The sequence below is a fragment of the Aegilops tauschii genome, chromosome 7 (genome assembly GCF_002575655.3).
Source record: "Aegilops tauschii subsp. strangulata cultivar AL8/78 chromosome 7, Aet v6.0, whole genome shotgun sequence".
NCBI classification, from domain to species: Eukaryota; Viridiplantae; Streptophyta; class Magnoliopsida; order Poales; family Poaceae; genus Aegilops; species Aegilops tauschii.
This window is the reverse complement of record NC_053041.3, coordinates 18,884,545-18,904,762: the sequence shown is the minus strand read 5'-3', so window position 1 is coordinate 18,904,762 and position 20,218 is coordinate 18,884,545. Positions and strand designations below refer to the sequence as shown.

Here is a 20,218-nt window from a genome sequence, read left to right as displayed (position 1 = left end):
TCTTTGCCTCTTTGAACTTTTGATGTACTTCCAGAAAAGTTGAGCTGGCAAAGACATTACCGTATGACGCTTTCGGGATTTGTTGCAGACTATCATGCACTGTGCTATGTGAATATTCAACACACATTTTGCATTTAGATAGAAGACTCATTTGAGTCATTTCATATCTGGTACAACATATATTAGGATTGTATGGTAAGTGCCGAATCGTTTAACATGTATCAGTAGATTTCAGCTGGGTGTAAAATGATGTAACTGATATATCAGAACAGTGTGTAATTTTTATTCAGCTAACCCAATCTGATTAATGTGTGTGTGTGTGCGCGCGCGCGTGCGCATGCATAGTTACATCGTGTTTTGAGAATTTATTCTATGTTTTTATGTGTACCAAGAAAATGAGTCCATAAAATAATTCGTTCATAATTGATTGGAAAATGTTCTTATGGATAACTAAAATTGATTTTGTTAGTAATGAGATATTAATAGGGTCGGGTAAGCCATGTTAGGGTGGAAAGAAATATAGTAGTCACCCCTTATGATTAGTATGAACTTGATCATAGCAAATTGACACGATTTCATTAGATAGCATAGTCATCGGTATATTTCATGTTATTGGCATATTTAATATATTCGAATAAATATAATGTATCAAACATAAAAAAAGAATCATACACAATGATAGAAGGAGAAAACGTGGCGGCAAAGCGCGCGTATGCCTCTAGTTTGCTGCAAACTTGGTCCGGTCATTACAGCGCCGTTACTTGCTACTGGAAGTGACACGTGGCCCTGGCATTGCCCAGTGCCTTGTCTTTGTGGAGTACCTTGCGCAAGGTTTTGCCGTGTGCCCTGACACGTGGCACTCGGTGAAGAGTTGGTTTACCGAGCGTCTTTTGTTTGCCGAGTGTTTTATTCCGGGCTTCCGGTAAAGGCCTTTTTTGCCCCGTGAATATACACTCGGCAAACACCTGATGCACTAGATGTACAACCTTATTCCCGTAGTGTCTGTACATTGATGACATTAGTCGACTGAGCTCCAAGCGCACCGATTTGATTTGTGTGTGAGGCCTGGACTTTGAACTCGAATCTACTCACGTGGGGAAGCAACCGCTGCGCTTGCTGCAGAGGAGAAACATTTTATGCAAGACCTAGACTTTGAACCCGGGTCGACCTCACGTGGGGAGCAAGCACTGCGTGTGCTGCAGAGGAGAATTATTTTTATACGAGCCCGAGACTTTGAGCCCGATCGAGTCGTCGACCGGACGTGGGAGCAAGCACTCCCGTTGCAGCACAAATATTTGCAGGTCGCAAAAGATAGCGAGACACTAGCGGTAGGTGCAAACTGCAGATCGAGTCCCCCGGTCGGGCTGAGCAATCCGGATGGATGTCGCGTGGGTGGCGCCCGCGGCCGTGGCGGCGGTGCTTGCCTCGTGGGCGTCGAGCGAGCTGGTGTGGAGGCCGCGCGCCATCACCAGGGAGCTCGGCGCGCAGGGCGTGGGCGGGCCGGGCTACAAGTTCTTGGCCGGGAACCTCGGCGAGATCAAGCAGCTCCGCGCCGCCAGCGCCGACGCCGTGTTGGCCATCGGCTCCCACGACTTGGTCCCCATTGTGCAGCCGCATTTGCACAAATGGATCCCCCTCCATGGTACGTGAGGCTTCTTCCTCTTCTTACTTAGGAGTACTTTGGTTCTCTTCTAACTCTGCTCGACCTGCAGGACGCACGTTCCTCTACTGGTTCGGAGCGAGGCCCACCCTCTGCGTGGCCGACGTCAACATGGTACAGCAGGTGCTTTCCGACCGCAACGGGCTATACCCAAAGAACACCGTGATCCCGCACATCGCTCGGCTGCTCGGCAATGGCCTCGTGCTCACCAACGGCGACGAGTGGAAGCGCCATCGCAAGGTCGTCCACCCCGCCTTCGACATGGACAAGCTCAAGGTATGTACTATGCACTACTAAGTAACTTCGCACGAACATCCAGCGCTAACATGTTTTTTTTTTTTTGAAAATCCAGCGCTAACATGTTAGTTACTGGTATGAGTGACAGATGATGACGGAGACCATATCAGACTCTGCCGGGTCGATCATGTCGGAGTGGAAAGCAAAGGCGGACAAGGGAGAAGGGGAGGCCGAGATTGAGCTGAGCAGCCAGTTCGAGGAGCTAACTGCGGATGTTATATCTCGCACTGCATTCGGAGGCAGCCATAAAGAGGGCAAACAAGTCTGTCTGGCGCAGAGGGACCTCCAGTTTCTTGCCTTCTCCGCTGTTTACAACGTCGTCCAAATCCCGGCATTGGGGTAACCACAACTGTTTAATTAATTACTTCATTTTTCATTTCATCGCTTCCTTACAATCAATGAAAAATCAACAGTGTATAGTTTCACAGAGTGGAGTAAAACTCAATCTATATAGTTTCTGAGAGAGCGTGCATGTCCAGGTTTATGACCAAATTCTATCCAGGTACCTACCAACTGAAAAGAACCTCAAGATACGGAAGCTCGACAAGGAGGTGAGGGGCATACTCGCCGACATCATCAAAAGTCGGCTCACAACCAATGACACCAAGAGCTATGGATGCGACCTGCTCGGGCTAATGTTGGAGGCGTGCATGCCTCAGGAACACGGCCATGACCCGCTTCTTAGCATGGATGAGATAATAGATGAGTGCAAGACCTTCTTCTTCGCAGGGCATGACACTAGCTCGCACATGCTTACATGGACCACGTTCTTGCTAAGCATACATCCAGAATGGCAGCAGAAGCTCAGGGAGGAAGTGATGAGAGAGTGTGGCAGTGCAGTTCCCACCGCTGACATGCTCAACAAACTGAAGTTGCTCAACATGTTCCTACTAGAAACTCTTAGGTTATACAATCCTGTATCGGTCATTCAAAGGAAGGCAGGTTCAGATCTCGAGATCGGTGGCATCAAAGTGCCGCAAGGCACGGTCTTGACAATTCCCATCGCAACGATACATCGTGACAAGGAAGTCTGGGGAGAGGATGCCAATGAATTCAAGCCACTTAGGTTCGAGAATGGAGTAACGAGGGCATCAAAGCATCCCAACGCATTCTTGTCTTTCTCCAGTGGGCCAAGGTCATGCATCGGGAAGAACTTTGCGATGATCGAGGCCAAGATTGTGATCGTCATGATTATTCAGAGGTTCTCCTGCTCCCTATCCCCAAAGTACGTCCATGCCCCGATGGATGTGATCACGCTGCGGCCCAAGTTTGGTCTTCCCATGATCCTCAACAGCCTAGATATGCAGAGACATGATTAATGTGTTGGGTATTTGTGTAGGGTTTAATTTATGTTGTCCACTAGATATGTTTGCCTAAGCTTTATCAACTTTTGTTTTGATATGCCGAACCCTGCAAATTCAACTTCATTGATGTTGCTATCTGACACGTTGCAAGTAAACTTCCATCCAAGAATCCCTCTCATTAATGCTTCTGGTGATTTGATTCTTCTCAGTCAGAGTGGTAGCGTGCGTTCCTGCTCCTCAGTTATTTATGTCTTGATCACGGATCTGCATGGCTATTCTATGTCAGTCTTCAGCTTCATCATCTGTCGCGGATCACATTTGACTCGCCACATGCAACATGAATTCACCAAAGCAATCTTCACTGCTGTAGGACAATGTCCCTTGTTTGCTTAGCACCTCCTTTAGTTGCACGGCAGAGCCAACGTTAAGCGTTGACTTCAAGTGAACCCAACGGAATTTGCCTCGTACGTGCATGCATGTATCTATATCTATACCTATTATTAAAGGAAGATAATATTCTTGGTTTCATCCCGCTTTCTTTGGTCCCCCTCAATTAATTTCACGTATGCTATTTGGTTTCATTACTTGCCATCCGTTTTGGCCCAACGGAAGAAGCCCACCTGGCGGCGCACTATGGCCCAGGTCCGGAGAGCTGGCAAAAAATAAAATTGCCGGATTTTTTTTCTCCCGTTGCAACGCACGGGCCTTTTTGCTAGTAGATACTAATTTGGCTCACCTGAACCCAACGAAAAGTGTTTATCCCACCTCCCCCCTCTCCAACTAATTAAATGTGGCCTGTGGCATCAAATACACCCCTCCCACCAACTCCAAAACAGGTTTTTTAGGCTCCTCAAATGTGCAAAACCGGACAAATGACCCGAAAGTGGCTTCGGTCTTGATTTTAGGTGGTTTTGATCGCTCTCCTCACTTGCACACCGCAAGGTGGCCAGAGCGGGCGGCCGCCCGCCGGCACACCGGCGTGCAGCAATGAAAGCACGGAGGAAGGGAGCACCGGGCAGAGGAGAAAGATGCACTCAGGCATCGCGGCGACGAAGTCGTAATCTCGGCACAGCATTAGTAGAAAAAGGGTCAAATGTGAAGCACATTAGTGCCGGTTTGATTTTGAGCCGGCACTAATGTGTCCATTAGTGCCGGTTCCAACGGCTAGGCGGGCGGAGATCATTAGTACCGGTTCGTGAGCAACCTTTTGTACCGGTTCGTGTCACGAACCGGTACTAATGATGCTGCGTCAGGCTGTGGTCAGGCTGGGGCCCCACGGGCACCTTTAGTACTGGTTCGTGGCATGAACCGGTACTATAGTTTCTTAGTAAGCTGTTTTTTAGTCCCACCTCGCGAAGAGAGAGGCACTAGGAGCGGTTTATAAGCGCTGAGTGCAGAGACGATGAAGGAGAGGCGCAATGCTTATCTGCACGTTGCTTAGCTTTAAGCCTTGAGGAATAGTGTAGACTGCACGGAGCTATGTGCAGTGCAGTTTGCACTATTCCGAAAGACTTGAAGCTAATTAACGAGCATTGTGCCTCTTTTTTATCTTTAATAACTTATTACAACTCCGGACTTCTTGTGTTACGGCAAAAACTTGACGCACTTCGTGTACAAACTGGACAATCTCTTTCAAAATATCAGGGTTTCTGACGAAAACTCATCTGTTACATGGGCACTTCATTTTTTTAAACTTATTACAACTCCGGACTTTTTTGCATGGTATCATCATTTCGCCCGCATAGCATGTGCAAAAGAGTAGAGAGGGTCACGGCGAAAACTGGACGCACCTCGTGTACAAACTGGACAATCTCTTTCGGAGTATCAGGGTTTCGGACGAGAATTCATCTGTTACACGGGCACTTCAATGTCTTTTAAACTTATTTGAACTCCAGCCTATTTTTGCGTTAGTATGCATCATTCAAAGCGACGTCATCAATTTCCAACACGTTCTGACATCATTTGCTGTTTTTCAGTCATTTACCGATTTGTTTAGGGAGCTAAATGACGGTGAAATTAAAAATCACTACAAAATGAACTCTGAAAATGTTGGAAATTGGCATGGTATCATCATTTCGCCCGCATAGCATGGGCAAACGAGTAGAGAGGGTCACGGCGAAAACTGGACGCACCTTGTGTACAAACTGGACAATCTCTTTCGGAGTATCAGGGTTTCGGACGAGAACTCATCTGTTACACGGGCACTTCAATGCTTTTTAAACTTATTTGAACTCCAGCCTATTTTTGCGTCACTACGCATCATTCAAAGCGACGTCATCAATTTCCAACACGTTCTGACATCATTTGCTGTTTTCAGTCATTTACCGATTTGTTTAGGGAGCTAAATGACGGTGAAATTGAAAATCACTACAAAAAGAACTCTGAAAATGTTGGAACTTAGCATGGTATCATCATTTCGCCCCCATAGCATGTGCAAAAGAGTAGAGAGGGTCACGGCGAAAACTGGACGCACCTCGTGTACAAACTGGACAATCTCTTTCGGAGTATCAGGGTTTCGGACGAGAACTCATCTGTTACACGGGCACTTCAATGTTTTGTAAACTTATTTGAACTCCAGCCTATTTTTGCATTCTGTATGCATCATTCAAAGTGACGTCATCAATTTCCAACACGTTCTGACATTATTTTCTGTTATTCAGTCATTTACCGATTTGTTTAGGGAGCTAAATGACGGTGAAAATGAAAATCACTACAAAATGAACTCTGAAAATGTTGGAACTTGGCATGGTATCATCATTTCTCCCGCATAGTATGTGCAAAAGAGTAGAGAGGGTCACGGCGAAAACTGTATGCACCTCGTGTACAAACTGGACAATCTCTTTCGAAGTATCAGGGTTTCGGACGAGAACTCATCTGTTACACGGGCACTACAATGTTTTTTAAACTTATTTGAACTCCAGCCTATTTTTGCGTTCAGTATGCATCATTCAAAGCGACGTCATCAATTTCCAACACGTTCTGACATCATTTTCTGTTTTTCAGTCAATTACCGATTTGTTTAGGGAGCTAAATGACGGTTTAATTGAAAATCACTACAAAATGAACTCTAAAAATGTTGGAACTTGGCATGGTATCATCATTTCGCCCGCATAGTATGTGCAAAAGAGTAGAGAGGGTCACGGCGAAAATTGGACGCACCTCGTGTACAAACTGGACAATCTATTTCGGAGTATCAGGGTTTCGGACGACAACTCATCTGTTACACGGGCACTTCAATGCTTTTTAAACTTATTTGAACTCCAGCCTATTTTTGCGTTCAGTATGCATCATTCAAAGCGACGTCATCAATTTCCAACACGTTCTGACATCATTTGTTGTTTTTCAGTCATTTACCGATTTGTTTAGGGAGCTAAATGACGGTGAAATTGAAAATCACTACAAAATGAACTCTGAAAATGTTGGAACTTGGCATGGTATCATCATTTCGCCCGCATAGGATGTGCAAAAGAGTAGAGAGGGTCACGGCGAAAACTGGACGCACCTCGTGTACAAACTGGACAATCTCTTTCGGAGTATCCGGGTTTCGGACGAGAACTCATCTGTTACACGGGCACTCCAATGTTTTTTAAACTTATTTGAAGTCCAGCCTATTTTTGCGTTCAGTATGCATCATTCAAAGCGACGTCATCAATTTCCAACACGTTCTGACATCATTTGTTGTTTTTCAGTCATTTACCGATTTGTTTAGAGAGCTAAATGACGGTGAAATTGAAAATCACTACAAAATGAACTCTAAAAATGTTGGAACTTGGCATGGTATCATCATTTCGCCCGCATAGCATGTGCAAAAGAGTAGAGAGGGTCACGGCGAAAACTGGACGCACCTCGTGTACAAACTGGACAATCTCTTTCGGAGTATCAGGGTTTCGGACGAGAACTCATCTGTTACACGGGCACTCCAATGTTTTTTAAACTTATTTGAACTCCAGCCTATTTTTGCGTTCAGTATGCATCATTCAAAGCGACGTCGTCAATTTCCAACACGTTCTGACATCATTTGCTGTTTTTCAGTCAATTACCGATTTGTTTAGGGAGCTAAATGACGGTGAAATTGAAAATCACTACAAAATGAACTCTGAAAATGTTGGAACTTGGCATGGTATCATCATTTCGCCCGCATAGTATGTGCAAAAGAGTAGAGAGGGTCACGGCGAAAAATGGACGCACCTCGTGTACAAACTGGACAATCTCTTTCGGAGTATCAGGGTTTCGGACGAGAACTCATCTGTTACACGGGCACTTCAATACTTTTTAAACTTATTTGAACTCCAGCCTATTTTTGCGTTCAGTATGCATCATTCAAAGCGACGTCATCAATTTCCAACACGTTCTGACATCATTTGTTGTTTTTCAGTCATTTACCGATTTGTTTAACGAGCTAAATGACGGTGAAATTGAAAATCACTACAAAATGAACTCTGAAAATGTTGGAACTTGGCATGGTATCATCATTTCGCCCGCATAGTATGTGCAAAAGAGTAGAGAGGGTCACGGCGAAAAATGGACGCACCTCGTGTACAAACTGGACAATCTCTTTCGGAGTATCAGGGTTACGGACGAGAACTCATCTGTTACACGGGCACTTCAATACTTTTTAAACTTATTTGAACTCCAGCCTATTTTTGCGTTCAGTATGCATCATTCAAAGCGACGTCATCAATTTCCAACACGTTCTGACATCATTTGTTGTTTTTCAGTCATTTACCGATTTGTTTAACGAGCTAAATGACGGTGAAATTGAAAATCACTACAAAATGAACTCTGAAAATGTTGGAACTTGGCATGGTATCATCATTTCGCCCGCATAGCATGTGCAAAAGAGTAGAGAGGGTCACGGCGAAAACTGGACGCACCTCGTGTACAAACTGGACAATCTTTTTCAGAGTATCAGGGTTACGGATGAGAACTCATCTGTTACACGGGCACTTCAATGTTTTTTAAACTTATTTGAACTCCAGCCTATTTTTGCGTTCAGTATGCATCATTCAAAGCGACGTCATCAATTTCCAACACGTTCTGACATCATTTGCTGTTTTTCAGTCAATTACCGATTTGTTTAGGGAGATAAATGACGGTGAAATTGAAAATCACTACAAAAGGAACTCTGAAAATTTTCGAACTTGGCATGGTATCATCATTTCGCCCGCATAGTATGTGCAAAAGAGTAGAGAGGGTCACGGCGAAAACTGGACGCACCTCGTGTACAAACTGGACAATCTTTTCGGAGTATCAGGGTTTCGGACGAGAACTCATCTGTTACACGGGCATTTCAATGTTTTTTAACTTATTTGAACTCCAGCCTATTTTTGCGTTCAGTATGCATCATTCAAAGCGACGTCATCAATTTCCAACACGTTCTGACATCATTTGCTGTTTTTCAGTCAATTACCGATTTGTTTAGGGAGCTAAATGACGGTGAAATTGAAAATCACTACAAAATGAACTCTGAAAATGTTGGAACTTGGCATGGTATCATAATTTCGCCCGCATAGTATGTGCAAAAGAGTAGAGAGGGTCATGGCGAAAACTGGACGCACCTCGTGTACAAACTTGACAATCTTTTTCGGAGTATCAGGGTTTCGGACGAGAACTCATCTGTTACACGGGCACTTCAATGTTTTTTAAACTTATTTGAACTCCAGCCTATTTTTGCGTTCAGTATGCATCATTCAAAGCGACGTCATCAATTTCCAGCACGTTCTGACATCATTTGCAGTTTTTCAGTCATTTACCGATTTGTTTAGAGAGCTAAATGACGGTGAAATTGAAAATCATTACAAAATGAATAGCAGAAAATAAATAATGCAGAAAAGAAAAAAAACTATATAATTTTTTTTATATTCACAAAGAAACTAAATACAGCAAAAAAATTACTCGGAAATAAATAGAAGAAAATTATATAAAAAATTGTTGGGGCGCTGCCCGCTGGGCCTGCCAACCCTAGGGTTTGCAAATACAGGCCCAGAAGGGCCAGCAGGCTCAACGGGCAGCGCGCCAAAGTTAGGCCCAGAAGCCTGCTATAGAGAGGAGTTCGAGACAGCAGCCGCGCCGGGGCTTTTAAACTGGTGCGGGCGCCTCTCGGCTAGCGAGGTGGTACTAAACTTGCCCGCACCGCTCCTGCGCCTGCGCACACCTTTAGTACCGGGTCGTGGCTCCAACCGGTACTAATGGGGGGCCTTTAGTACCGGTTGGAGCCACGAACCGGTACTAAAGGGGTAGTTTCCCGCCCCTTGGCCTGGCGAATATTGGCCTTTAGTACCGGATGGTGGCTCCAACCGGTACTAAAGGCCCCTCCGATATATATGGCACTTACGAAAAATTCAGTTTCATCGACCACCACTTCTTCTCCAACTACTTCGCGCGGCATCGCCGCCGCCCTCGCCGCCCCCGCCGCCCGTCGTCGCCCTCACCGCCCGTCGTCGCCGTCACCGCCGTCGCCCTCTCCGCCTGTCGTCGCCGTCACCGCTGTCGCCCCCGCCGCCCATCGCCGCCGCCCCGTACCACGTCGCTGTCTCGATCGCGCCGTCGCCCCCGGCCTGCCGCTCGTCGTCGCGCCGTCCCCGTCGCATCGCCGTCTCGCGCCGCCGCCCGTATGCCGCCGCCCCCCGCTCGTACACACACACACATACACACACACAGACACACACATACACACACACATTGTTTTTACTTATTTTCTGTTCTCTGTTGTTTAGATTAATGTTAGATAAATTACGTAGATAAGAATGTTAGAATGTTAATGTTAGATGAATTATATGAAAAAGATGTTAAATATTAATGTCAATTTTAGATGAATTAGCTAGATATTAATTAGGTATATATATGAGATTTAAACTAGTTGAATTAATATAACTAGTTTATTTTTAGTATGAAAATTAATAGAACAAGTTTATTTTTAGTAAGAAAATTTAGGTATATGAGATTATTTAAACTAGTTGAATTAATGTAACTAGTTTATTTTTAGTAAATGCTTAGTTGAACTAGTTGAATTAGTAGAACTAGTTCATTTTTAGTAAGAAAATTTAGGTATATAAGATTTGATGATCTAATTAAAATATTACTATATATATAGCTACATTATATATTTTAGTAAGAAAATTAATAGAACTAGTTTATTTTTAGTAAATTCTTAGTTGAATTAGTTGAATTAATAGAACTAGTTTATTTTTAGTAAGAAAATTTAGATATCTGAGATTTGATGATCTAATTAAAATATTATTATATGGAACTAGCTACTTTATTTTAGTAAGAAAATTAATAGAACACGTTTATTTTTATTAAATGCTTAGTTGAATTAATAGAACTAGTTGAACTAATAGAAGTAGTTGAATTAGTTGAATTAATAGAACTAGTAAGTGTTTAATGTTTCACCTATATGAACATAGGAAATGTCGTCTGACGACGAAAAAGATTTCATTAAGTGCGAATTCTGTGAAGACCAGCGCGGCTTGTGCGACAGAAATTTCCTTGTTGATGATAGGCGCTTCAGAATCAAGCTGGATAAGACCTTCGAAGTGGATACCGTAAGTCACAACGACAAGTATTTTTTCGTAATTAAGCTTGACTTATATATGCTTCATTTGCTTCAACTTATAATTTTAAATTTTCACTATTCTACTAGCGCATCCCCTGCCATGCAAGAATTTTTGTCTTTGATAAGATATGTTTCAGTGCTATGGAAACTATGGAGGTAAAGAGAGTTTACCTGAAGACCGAGCATGCTGGTTATACTTTCAACGTCAAATTATACAATGCAGATACGTATACCTATTTTGAATGCAAAACTTGGCAAGCACTATGCAAGGCTTATGCATTTGAGCCTGATATGGTTATCACCTTTGATATTCGTCCGGAAGATGATATTGAAGGTAATAGAGACATCTGGGTCGATGTGCAGACGCCTCCAGTTCTACCATTATGTGAGTTTCTCAACCATATTTATGTCTTTGATACTGTTTATTCAAAAATAGTTGACAACTAATTTCTATTGACAGCTTATTTCCATTCAAGCAAACATGTCCGGCGCTTGGTAGACAGGACCTACTACTGTCCCAGTGCTGAACTAAACTGCGAGGAGATAAGTCATTATGTTTCATGGCTTGAGGATCTTGATGCTGTTAAGAGAAATCATTTTCCTGAATTTGAAAATCTTAGCACTCAAAACGTGCGACCAATAGTGATCGTATTGAACTACGGTCACATGTATTTAGGAAAGATGGTAAGATTTTTACTATTAGTCCTCAGTGCATCTTTTGCATACATTATTTTTTAAGCTAAACTTTCATTGCTAAGTATATTAATTACTATACGATGTTCTTCAACAGGGACTCCCGATGACAGTTGTGCCTCAGTGGATCGAGACTAAAGGTCGCATGTCAATTGTTAGCTTACGGCCAAGATATCCTACAGCGCACATGAGTGCATTCAGGATTTCTGAAAGCGATGAATGCTTAATAGTGAAAGATTGGAGCAAAATTGTTAACGATCGCAGAGAAGTACTAGGGGGCAGCAATCAGAAGCGCAGCCCACGATTAGGAGACAGGTTCATCTGCATGGTCCAATATGATGAATCAGGAGAGCTATACATGTTCTATGCTATTTTACCTGAGAGAGAGCAGCAGGAGTGATTTAGCTAGTTATCATGCTCTTAGTACTTGTTGTCCTCTCATGCGTGTCCGTGTTCTTCGTCCTGAACTTAATCTCAAAGAGTGGTTTGCTTTTGTGGTGTTATGAACGCTTATAATATGATGATGATGATGAGTTATTATATCATTTATGAAAGAAACCGCATATTAGTTTCAACTAGATGGATCCTAGCTAAGTGATCAAGTATATGCCATATCCATATTACTTAGATCACAGTGATCTAAGTAATATGGATATGGCATATACTTGATCACTTAGCTAGGATCCACATGCATCCAGTCGAAACTAATCTGCGGTACTTTCACCTAATGATTTAACAACTCACTATAATGTAAAACAATCACTAAATTAAATTAAAAACACAAAACTAAAGGAAAAATAAAAATTAAAACCAAAACACACCCAAACATTTAGTACCGGTTGGTGTTACCAATCGGTACTAATGTCCTATACGCACCCGGGTCTGGCTCGTGCCACGTGGTGGCACGTTAGCGCCGGTTCGTGCCAAACCGGTACTAAGGGGGGGCTTTAGTCTCCACTCCATAGTGCCGGTTGCAGAACCGGCACTAAAGGCCCTTACGAACCGATGATAAAGGCCGATTCTGCACTAGTGCAGGCAATGACGTAATGGGCAAATCCTATACGGCGTCCTCAGGGCCCATCTCTTCAGTTCTAGCAAATGGGGGCACACCCTCCCTCCGCTATTGGCGGACCCATTTTCATGTTTTTCGTTTTCTAAAGTGCTTCAAAGAAGCGCATGAGGTGGGATTTGAACCCATGCCGTGGGGTTCAGTGTAACACGCGCCGACCAACCCAGACAATTCACCTTCTGTAATTATGTACATCTTCTTCCCCCAGTTGTTCTTTTTTCTTTTTTCTTTTTTTTTTCTTTTTCAAGCTCACTAGTTTTTTTAAACCGTCGAAGTTTTTCTAAAATTGATGATTTTTTGTCAATTTTATGAACTTGTTTTTCAAATACGATGAACTTTACTTTAAAATCGATGATTTTTTTTCAAATTCGGCGAACTTTTTTGAAAACCGATGAACTTTTTTTCCAAATTCCATGATATTTTTTCAAATTAGATGAACTTTTCCAAAATCGATGAAATTGCTTTCAAATTCGATGAACTTTTTTTGAAAATTGATGTTTCTTTAAATTGATGATTTTTTTAAATTCGATGAACTTCCTTTTCTATGTTGATGAACTTTTTCCAAATTCGATGAACTTAGTCTATCCTACAGAGCCAGATAACATAGATGTTTTTATAATGAAGTCTACTTGGCTTGAGCATACGGTCATGGAGGTCTTCATCCATCACGGATGATGGTGTAGTATTCGAATATGATCTACCATACCATAGGGTGGTCTTTTAATTTTCTGCTGTAAAACAATATTTTATTTTCAATTGTGTTGGACGTGGTGGTTGTGTGCATCATGACATGCACAGCCGGTTCTGTCAATTCAGTTTTATCACTTTGATATATCGATTGAATGAATATGTTCTTTATCAGAAAAATATAACAGCAACATGAACTGACCTCCTCCTCCATAAGTCCACAACACAACAAGTGAAGTGATTAAGGCCCAGCCGTCCACGAACGAATATCTGTTTAGCCACCGACGGACTCATGGGACAGAGAGTTTATACTAGTAAAACAAGTCAAACAAAGTCAAACAAGAAGTTCCTTATGTTAGTAAAACAAGTCAAATAAGAAGCTCTTTGTTAATTGAAGAGAATGGTGGGAGAGATGACATTCGTCGGTGCATCATGTGCAATATACTGGCCATGGATTGCGGCACTCCGCCAAGAAAATTCAAATTGGGCGTATATGCTCTCACGAACACAGTAAAATTAAGAAAAATCAGTAAAACCAAGATTTCCTAAAAAATCTCAATTAAACATTTGCAAATAGTATATCAAATACTTCCTCCATGGTTGTCGCTCAAAGGACCGAGGGAGTAAATCTTTTATCAACACCAAAAAGTATTCACCGCACATGTCATTTCATCATGCAAATATGCACGCAGTTGCAAGATGAAAATTCTACTCACTTTGTTTCTAAATATAAGTCTTTTTAAAGATTTCAATATGGACTACATACGTAGCAAAATGAGTGAATCTATACTCTAAAATATGTCTATACACATTCATATGTAGTTTATATTGAAATCTCTAAAAGGACTTATATTTAGAAACGGAGGAGTATTATACTTCTATTAGCCTGAGCTGAAAAATGTCTACCCCACCTAGCCTACCGAACTCCGTATTTAGTTTCTCTTCCGGCATTGTCGTCCGAATTTCAGGCCGCAGCACATTTGGTTTATATAACTACGGACAGAACTGCGCACCTACACCAACTAGCATTATCTCGAAATACTTATGAATTATAAACATATTCAATATTGTTCCTGCTTGGAGAAATCATCTATAACTTTCTTATAATTTTGTTATGGTTTGGATATTTTTATTTTTGACAACGAACATGTCTGTGCCTCCTAATTAACTGAGTGCAGATTTGCGTACGTGCAACATTAGCTCCGGCCCTTACATAAATAATTCTTTTGGAAAACACTACGCGTTCTTGTTACATTTTTAAAATCCAAAAGAAGAAACATTTCGTAAATATCCATTTCAAAACGAAAGTTGAAAAGAAGGATAACCCCCAGCCTCCGCATCGAAGGTGCCTCGAGTGGGGTAGACAGAGCCTGATCAGAGATGGTGGTGGATAAAAGGCAAGATCAAAACGAAAGTTGAAAAGAAGCAAGTGTGAGTTGACACATCCTAATCAGAGATCTTGTGTTCCAGCTGGAGTGCAAAACTCGTAGTTGAAGGTGCCTCTACCATCATCCTTTGTCCAGCTACCGACACCTAGACAACTGGATACCTCTAGAGAAGATGCCAGAAGACAAAGACGTCCAATACCACCTCGCCTCCCGTTACTGTCCCACCACCATTGATACAGCAGCGACAAGCTAGACATGACACATCTGCCCAGAGCCAACATGCAACACCTGCCGGCAACTGGGATGACCTGACGGCTCCGCATAAGCCGTTGGGCCTAGCATCTGCCGGTGACACATCCGTCGGCGGCTTCACCGGCCGACGACGGGCACGACCTGGTGCATCCAGAAGAGACCCATGTGTCAGTTGTCGAGCTGCATCGAACCAGATCTATTAATGGAGAGGATGTCACATACAACCGCCAACCTCCCAAAGGCCGTCACCACCTCTAGATCTAGCTTCTGAGTCGCCCCACAACCATGGAGGCCCTGTTGTCGAAGAAGAGGGGTCGCCACCCCGATTCTAGGCGCTACAAGTGAGCACGGTGCACCGGCCGCTGTCGTTGGCCACACAAATGGCAGCCGCCGTGGCGACCGTCAGGTCTGGGCACTAGGGTCTGAATCCCTCGTGCGCCGGCACTGTTCAACCGCGCTAAACGTCCTGTCGCGCTGACGAGCAAGCTACCACCAGATCTGCTGCTCGTGGCCGCCACACAGGCATTCGCTGCAGCGCCGCCAGCAGGCCATGCTGGCCAGGCTCTGCCGCACGCCGCCTAGGAAGGGAGCAGCAACCGCCGGCAAGGCCGGGAGCAACTGCCGCAGCCAGATCCGCCGCCACCCATAATCCATTTCAAATGACTATTGACATCGCTGTGATTTTTGAGGATTCTTTTCGGAAGATTGAAGAAGTGATGTTCCTTGCGTAAAAATCTGTCCAGAGTCAGACAATACCTAATTGTGCATGGTGCAGGCGCTGCACTCCTGGCCTAAAAGATTCGTCTACGGCCCGACCCCCCATGCATTTGAGCAGCGCGCTTTGGGGATCTCAGTCTGGGTAGAGACGGAGTGATTCGACGCCACTTGGATGCATTAAGAGTTGTATTCGTGTCAGTCGTAATCTGTGATTACACGTGATACGATCCGATCGTAACGACTAGCGAGGCATGTGATATTGCAAGTTACGTAGTAGTACTAGTGCAAATCCGTTGAGCATCTTGTCAAATAGCCCAGACGCCCGTCCTGACTAACCACAACACAGCCCAGCCTTGTGCTAGCAGCAGAGACAAAAATGGTGCCCTCCACCACCTCTACCACCAACACCACCACCACCACCACCAGGCGCACCAGCAAGAAGCTGCGTGTCCTGCTCATCCCCTTCTTCGCGACTAGCCACATCGAGCCTTTCACCGAGCTTGCCATTCGCCTCGCCGCGTCTAGGCCGAACGCCGCCGTCGAAGCAACTGTGGCGGTCACGCCGGCAAACGCCTCGATCGTCCAGTCCTTGCTGGAGCGACGGCGACGAGACGGTCATAATGCAGCAGCTGCTGTCAAGATAGTTACGTATCCGTTCCCTACGGTGGACGGCCTCCCGAAGGGCGTCGAGAACCTCGGAAAGGCGGCCACCCCGACCGATTTAGCTCGTATCAACCTCGCTGCCCTAAGCGAGACGATGATGCGCCCCGCACAGGAGGCGCTCATCCGGGCGCAGTCCCCCGACGCGATCTTCACCGACCTGCACTTCACCTGGAGCACCGACATCGCCGACAAGTTGGGCGTGCCATGTGTCGCGTTCAATGTCATGGGTGCCTTCCCGATGCTCGCCGTGCGCCACCTCGTCATGGGAGACGTTGCCATCGACCACGATGGCGCCGCGACAGTCCCTCGCTTTCCGGCCCCACGTATACGGATCCCCAGGACCGAGCTGCCGGACTTCTTGAGGCGGCGAGACTACGGCGCCAGCAACCAGGTTCATTCGATGCAGGCTGGCTGCTTCGGTCTCGCCATCAATACATTTGCGGACCTGGAGCGGCATTACTGCGAGATATATGTGCGCCAAGGGTACGTGAAGCGTGCATACTTTCTAGGTCCTCTCTCGCTGCAACACCAACCATCGCAGACCATCACGGCTTCACGGTACATTAGTTGGCTTGACACAAAGCCGAACCATTCGGTGGTGTACTTGGCCTTCGGCAGCTTGGCCCATGTCTCGGATGCTCAGCTGGACAAGCTTGCTCTTGGCCTGGAGGCCTCAGGCAAGTCGTTCATGTGGGTGGTCAGGGCGGCCGAGAACTGGACTCCACCGGAAGGGTGGGAGAAGCGTGTCGAGGACCGGGGGATCATCATCAGATCCTGGGCTCCACAGACGGCAATACTATCACACTCTGCAGTGGGTGCATTCGTGACGCAGTGTGGGTGGAACTCCGTCCTAGAGGCAGTGGTTGCGGGCGTGCCTATGCTCACATGGCCAAAGGTGTATGAGCAGTTCATCACCGAGAGGCTGGTGACGGAGGTACTGAGGATTGGGGAGCGTATGTGGCCGCATGGTGCCGGTTTACGGAGCGAGAACTACAGGAAACATGAGGTAATACCGGCAGATGATGTGGCGCGGGCATTGATCATGTTCATGCATCCTGGAGGATCGGGGAATGTAGCGAGGAGGAGGGTAAAGGACCTCGCCTCTAAGTCTCGTGCAACCATGGCAGAAGGAGGCTCCTCGCACAACGATTTGCACCGTATGGTCGATGATCTCATGGCAGCAAGAGGAGCTTCATCTTTCTCTCGTCTCTAAGTTATACATGTGACCTGTGAGGGTTTACCTCCCGGCAGTTCCATCTTTGTGTCGCTTTCAGTTTATTTCATTTTTCGCTGTTGCAATCCTGGATGTACTTTATGCATGGATGTAGGATTCGCTTTGTGTTGCTTCTTCTTATGTGTAACGAAATGAAGAAAAAGTGTGCTTCATTCGCCTTGAGGCACAAGTGTTTCCTATTGCAATCCTGTTGGTATTGGGTTACTGACCACAAACAATCACAGAAGCACAAATTAGGAGCAACCCACACAAAATGGCCATAACAGTAGATCACAAATTAGGGGAACTAGAGGCTCCTTATCTTGAATCCAGATAAACTCACAAGAGGAATGGTGGTAAGAATCTCTTGCAATCTTACTGCATAACCTTCTAGCTAGATGAATGGTTTAACAAAAGGTATTATAAAAGGGTGGGGAAGATGCGCCTTTAAATCCAGGGACCACCATCCTTAACTAAGCGTGAAAGGAGTCCAAAATGACTCAGCATTTGGATGCCTTTATTGGGTGAATAAGAAGTCAACTTTGAGAGCTATTGAAGAGCCTCTCGAATTCTCACTCCTCACATAGATATCTTCAGCTGCAAAGCAGCGAAACTATATAAATTAGATGATACTACGAACGTTGCTGCAGAATGTTTTGCAATATACTTTAGTGAGATATGGTTGGATGGAACATGAATATAATTTTATACTATTTATTAAGTATGAATGTCATAATAAAATGGAATATCCCATATTGAGGTAAAAAAATTCATATGCATGGTTCCATATTGAGGTGGGCACATCCACGTGGAGCACCAAGCCCACGATATCCACCACATCCAAGTGATGCCGCGTTTGCCGAGGACTTGAATCCGCACCTCGTGTTCCAAAAGAGCTCAACTCGCTACTACATCAAGTGAGACAGGTTCGGTCTGAGCATCTACGTAATATACCAGAGGTTTGTAGTCCATACTGGGGGGCAGAAAGGATTTAGGATACGAGCTCATCTTCAGTGAGAGGCTTCGCGGCGCCTGCAAGTTCATCAGCGAGGCCCTTCATTCGAGAAAATAGGCCGGAACATATTGGTTACCATTCTAGAAAATAGGAAATTATTGACGCGGGAGCGAAAGTCGGATGCGAACATGTTGGTGAGGGCACTCCTTACGACTTGAGATGCCTCGAGATGTAGGACATGAATGAGGATTTCTTTGAAAAGAGAATTGAAGAGATAGGAAAGGATACACCAATCCGTTTTGTACGCATCCAGGCATGTAAAGGGGATTTGGTGTGGTCACTCGCTTGCCTTCTTTGCCTGTGGATGTGTTCGTTTTCTCGAGCACAGGAAGGATGCCAACAAGGTAGCCATAAAGTCCAGGCCTACGAATCCGGAGATGAATTTGAGCCTTCCATAGCAGGAAGTTTTCTCTGGTAAGTTCCTCGGCAGGCGCTGCAGATGATGAAGACCACATTGAAGGTAGATTGGAAAGCTAGATGAGATATGGCAGATTTACTCTGATTAGTGTATTAAATTTATGCTCCACACCTAGTAGCTCCAAAAGTACAAATGTAGGTGAAAACGGCGGATCTCGGGGTAGGGTGTCCCGAACTGTGCGTCTAAGGTCGATGGTAACAGGAGACGGGGGACACGATATTTACCCAGGTTCGGGCCCTCTTGATGGAGGTAATACCCTACTTGCTGCTTGATTGATCTTGATGAATATGAGGATTATAAGAGTTGATCTACCATGAGATCGTAATAGCTAAACCCTAGATGTCTAGCCTGTATGATTATATATTGCTCTACGGACTAAACCCTCCGGTTTATATAGACACCGGAGGGGCCTAGGGTTGTACAGAGTCGTTTTGCAAATGAAGGAATCTTCATATCCGAACGTCAAGCTTGCCATCCATGCAAAGGAGAGTCCCATCCGGACACGGGATGAAGTCTTCTATCTTGTATCTTCATGGCCCATTAGTCCGGCCCATGTCACATAGGCCGGACGCCCGAGGACCCCTTAATCCAGGACACCCTCAGTAGCCCCTGAACCAGGCTTCAATGACGATGTGTCCGGCGTGCAGATTGTCTTCGGCATTGCAAGGCGGGTTCCTCCTCCGAATACTTCAAAGTAATCTTCGAACACAGAAAACGTGTCCGACTCTGCAAAACAGGCTCCACATATAGCCGCAAAGAGTATAATATTAACAAGTCCCATCTACTGACATCTCTTGTAGTGAGACGCCGCGTCTCTGCACGGTTATTATTTCGAACCGTTTTTTAGCCTCCCGCTCCACGTTTCCAGATGCGGTTTCTATTGGCGCGTCTTGTCTAAGTAGAGATCGTGTCCCCTTATTACGGGATTCTCATTAATACGGGCGTGGGTAACCCAACCGCACCGTCTGCACGGCCCTTGGGGAATAGGCGAGTTTTAAGGCGAGTGGGAAGGCGCTTGATATTCGCTGCCTTTATAAGAGGATAAGGATCCATTCTTTCACCCACGCCCTCTTCTTCTCCGCCCATCCGCTCTCGAGCTCCAACGCCCAAGCTTCCATCCTTTCCGCCTCAAAAAAGCAATCCGACCATCTCCGGATCTGGAGCGCGGGGCAATTGGATGGCCTCCTCCGTCAAGGAGAAGGACATTATGAAGCTCCGGGAGGTGGGGTACTTGGCCAAGGAAATCGCCCACCGGCTTCCGGCCAAGGGGCAGACCATCCCCACCCC

The 20,218-nt window shown here is 45.1% G+C and overlaps 2 protein-coding genes across 2 annotated transcripts; both read left to right on the top strand.

Annotated features, from left to right (window-relative positions):
- Positions 1-1,307: 1,307 nt before the first annotated feature.
- On the top strand, positions 1,308-3,347 carry LOC109776294 (cytochrome P450 709B2-like). Its single transcript, XM_020334939.3, has 4 exons — positions 1,308-1,642; positions 1,713-1,936; positions 2,046-2,296; positions 2,460-3,347. Exons 1-4 carry the CDS (start codon positions 1,378-1,380, stop codon positions 3,274-3,276), a joined length of 1,557 nt encoding a protein of 518 aa, XP_020190528.1. The 5' UTR covers positions 1,308-1,377; the 3' UTR covers positions 3,277-3,347.
- A 12,638-nt stretch (positions 3,348-15,985) lies between these two features.
- Positions 15,986-17,707, top strand: LOC120969459 (UDP-glucose flavonoid 3-O-glucosyltransferase 7-like). Its single transcript, XM_040396691.2, has one exon. It carries the CDS (start codon positions 15,999-16,001, stop codon positions 17,496-17,498), a length of 1,500 nt encoding a protein of 499 aa, XP_040252625.1. The 5' UTR covers positions 15,986-15,998; the 3' UTR covers positions 17,499-17,707.
- Positions 17,708-20,218: the final 2,511 nt, after the last annotated feature.

Excerpts from the sequence above, each read along its gene's own strand:
- LOC109776294 (XM_020334939.3), top strand. The coding sequence starts at position 1,378 with ATGGATGTCGCGTGGGTGGCGCCCGCGGCCGTGGCGGCGGTGCTTGCC. Across the intron at positions 1,643-1,712 it reads CAAATGGATCCCCCTCCATG|GACGCACGTTCCTCTACTGG; the intron begins GTACGTGAGGCT and ends CTCGACCTGCAG. Across the intron at positions 1,937-2,045 it reads TCGACATGGACAAGCTCAAG|ATGATGACGGAGACCATATC; the intron begins GTATGTACTATG and ends TATGAGTGACAG.
- LOC120969459 (XM_040396691.2), top strand. The coding sequence starts at position 15,999 with ATGGTGCCCTCCACCACCTCTACCACCAACACCACCACCACCACCACC.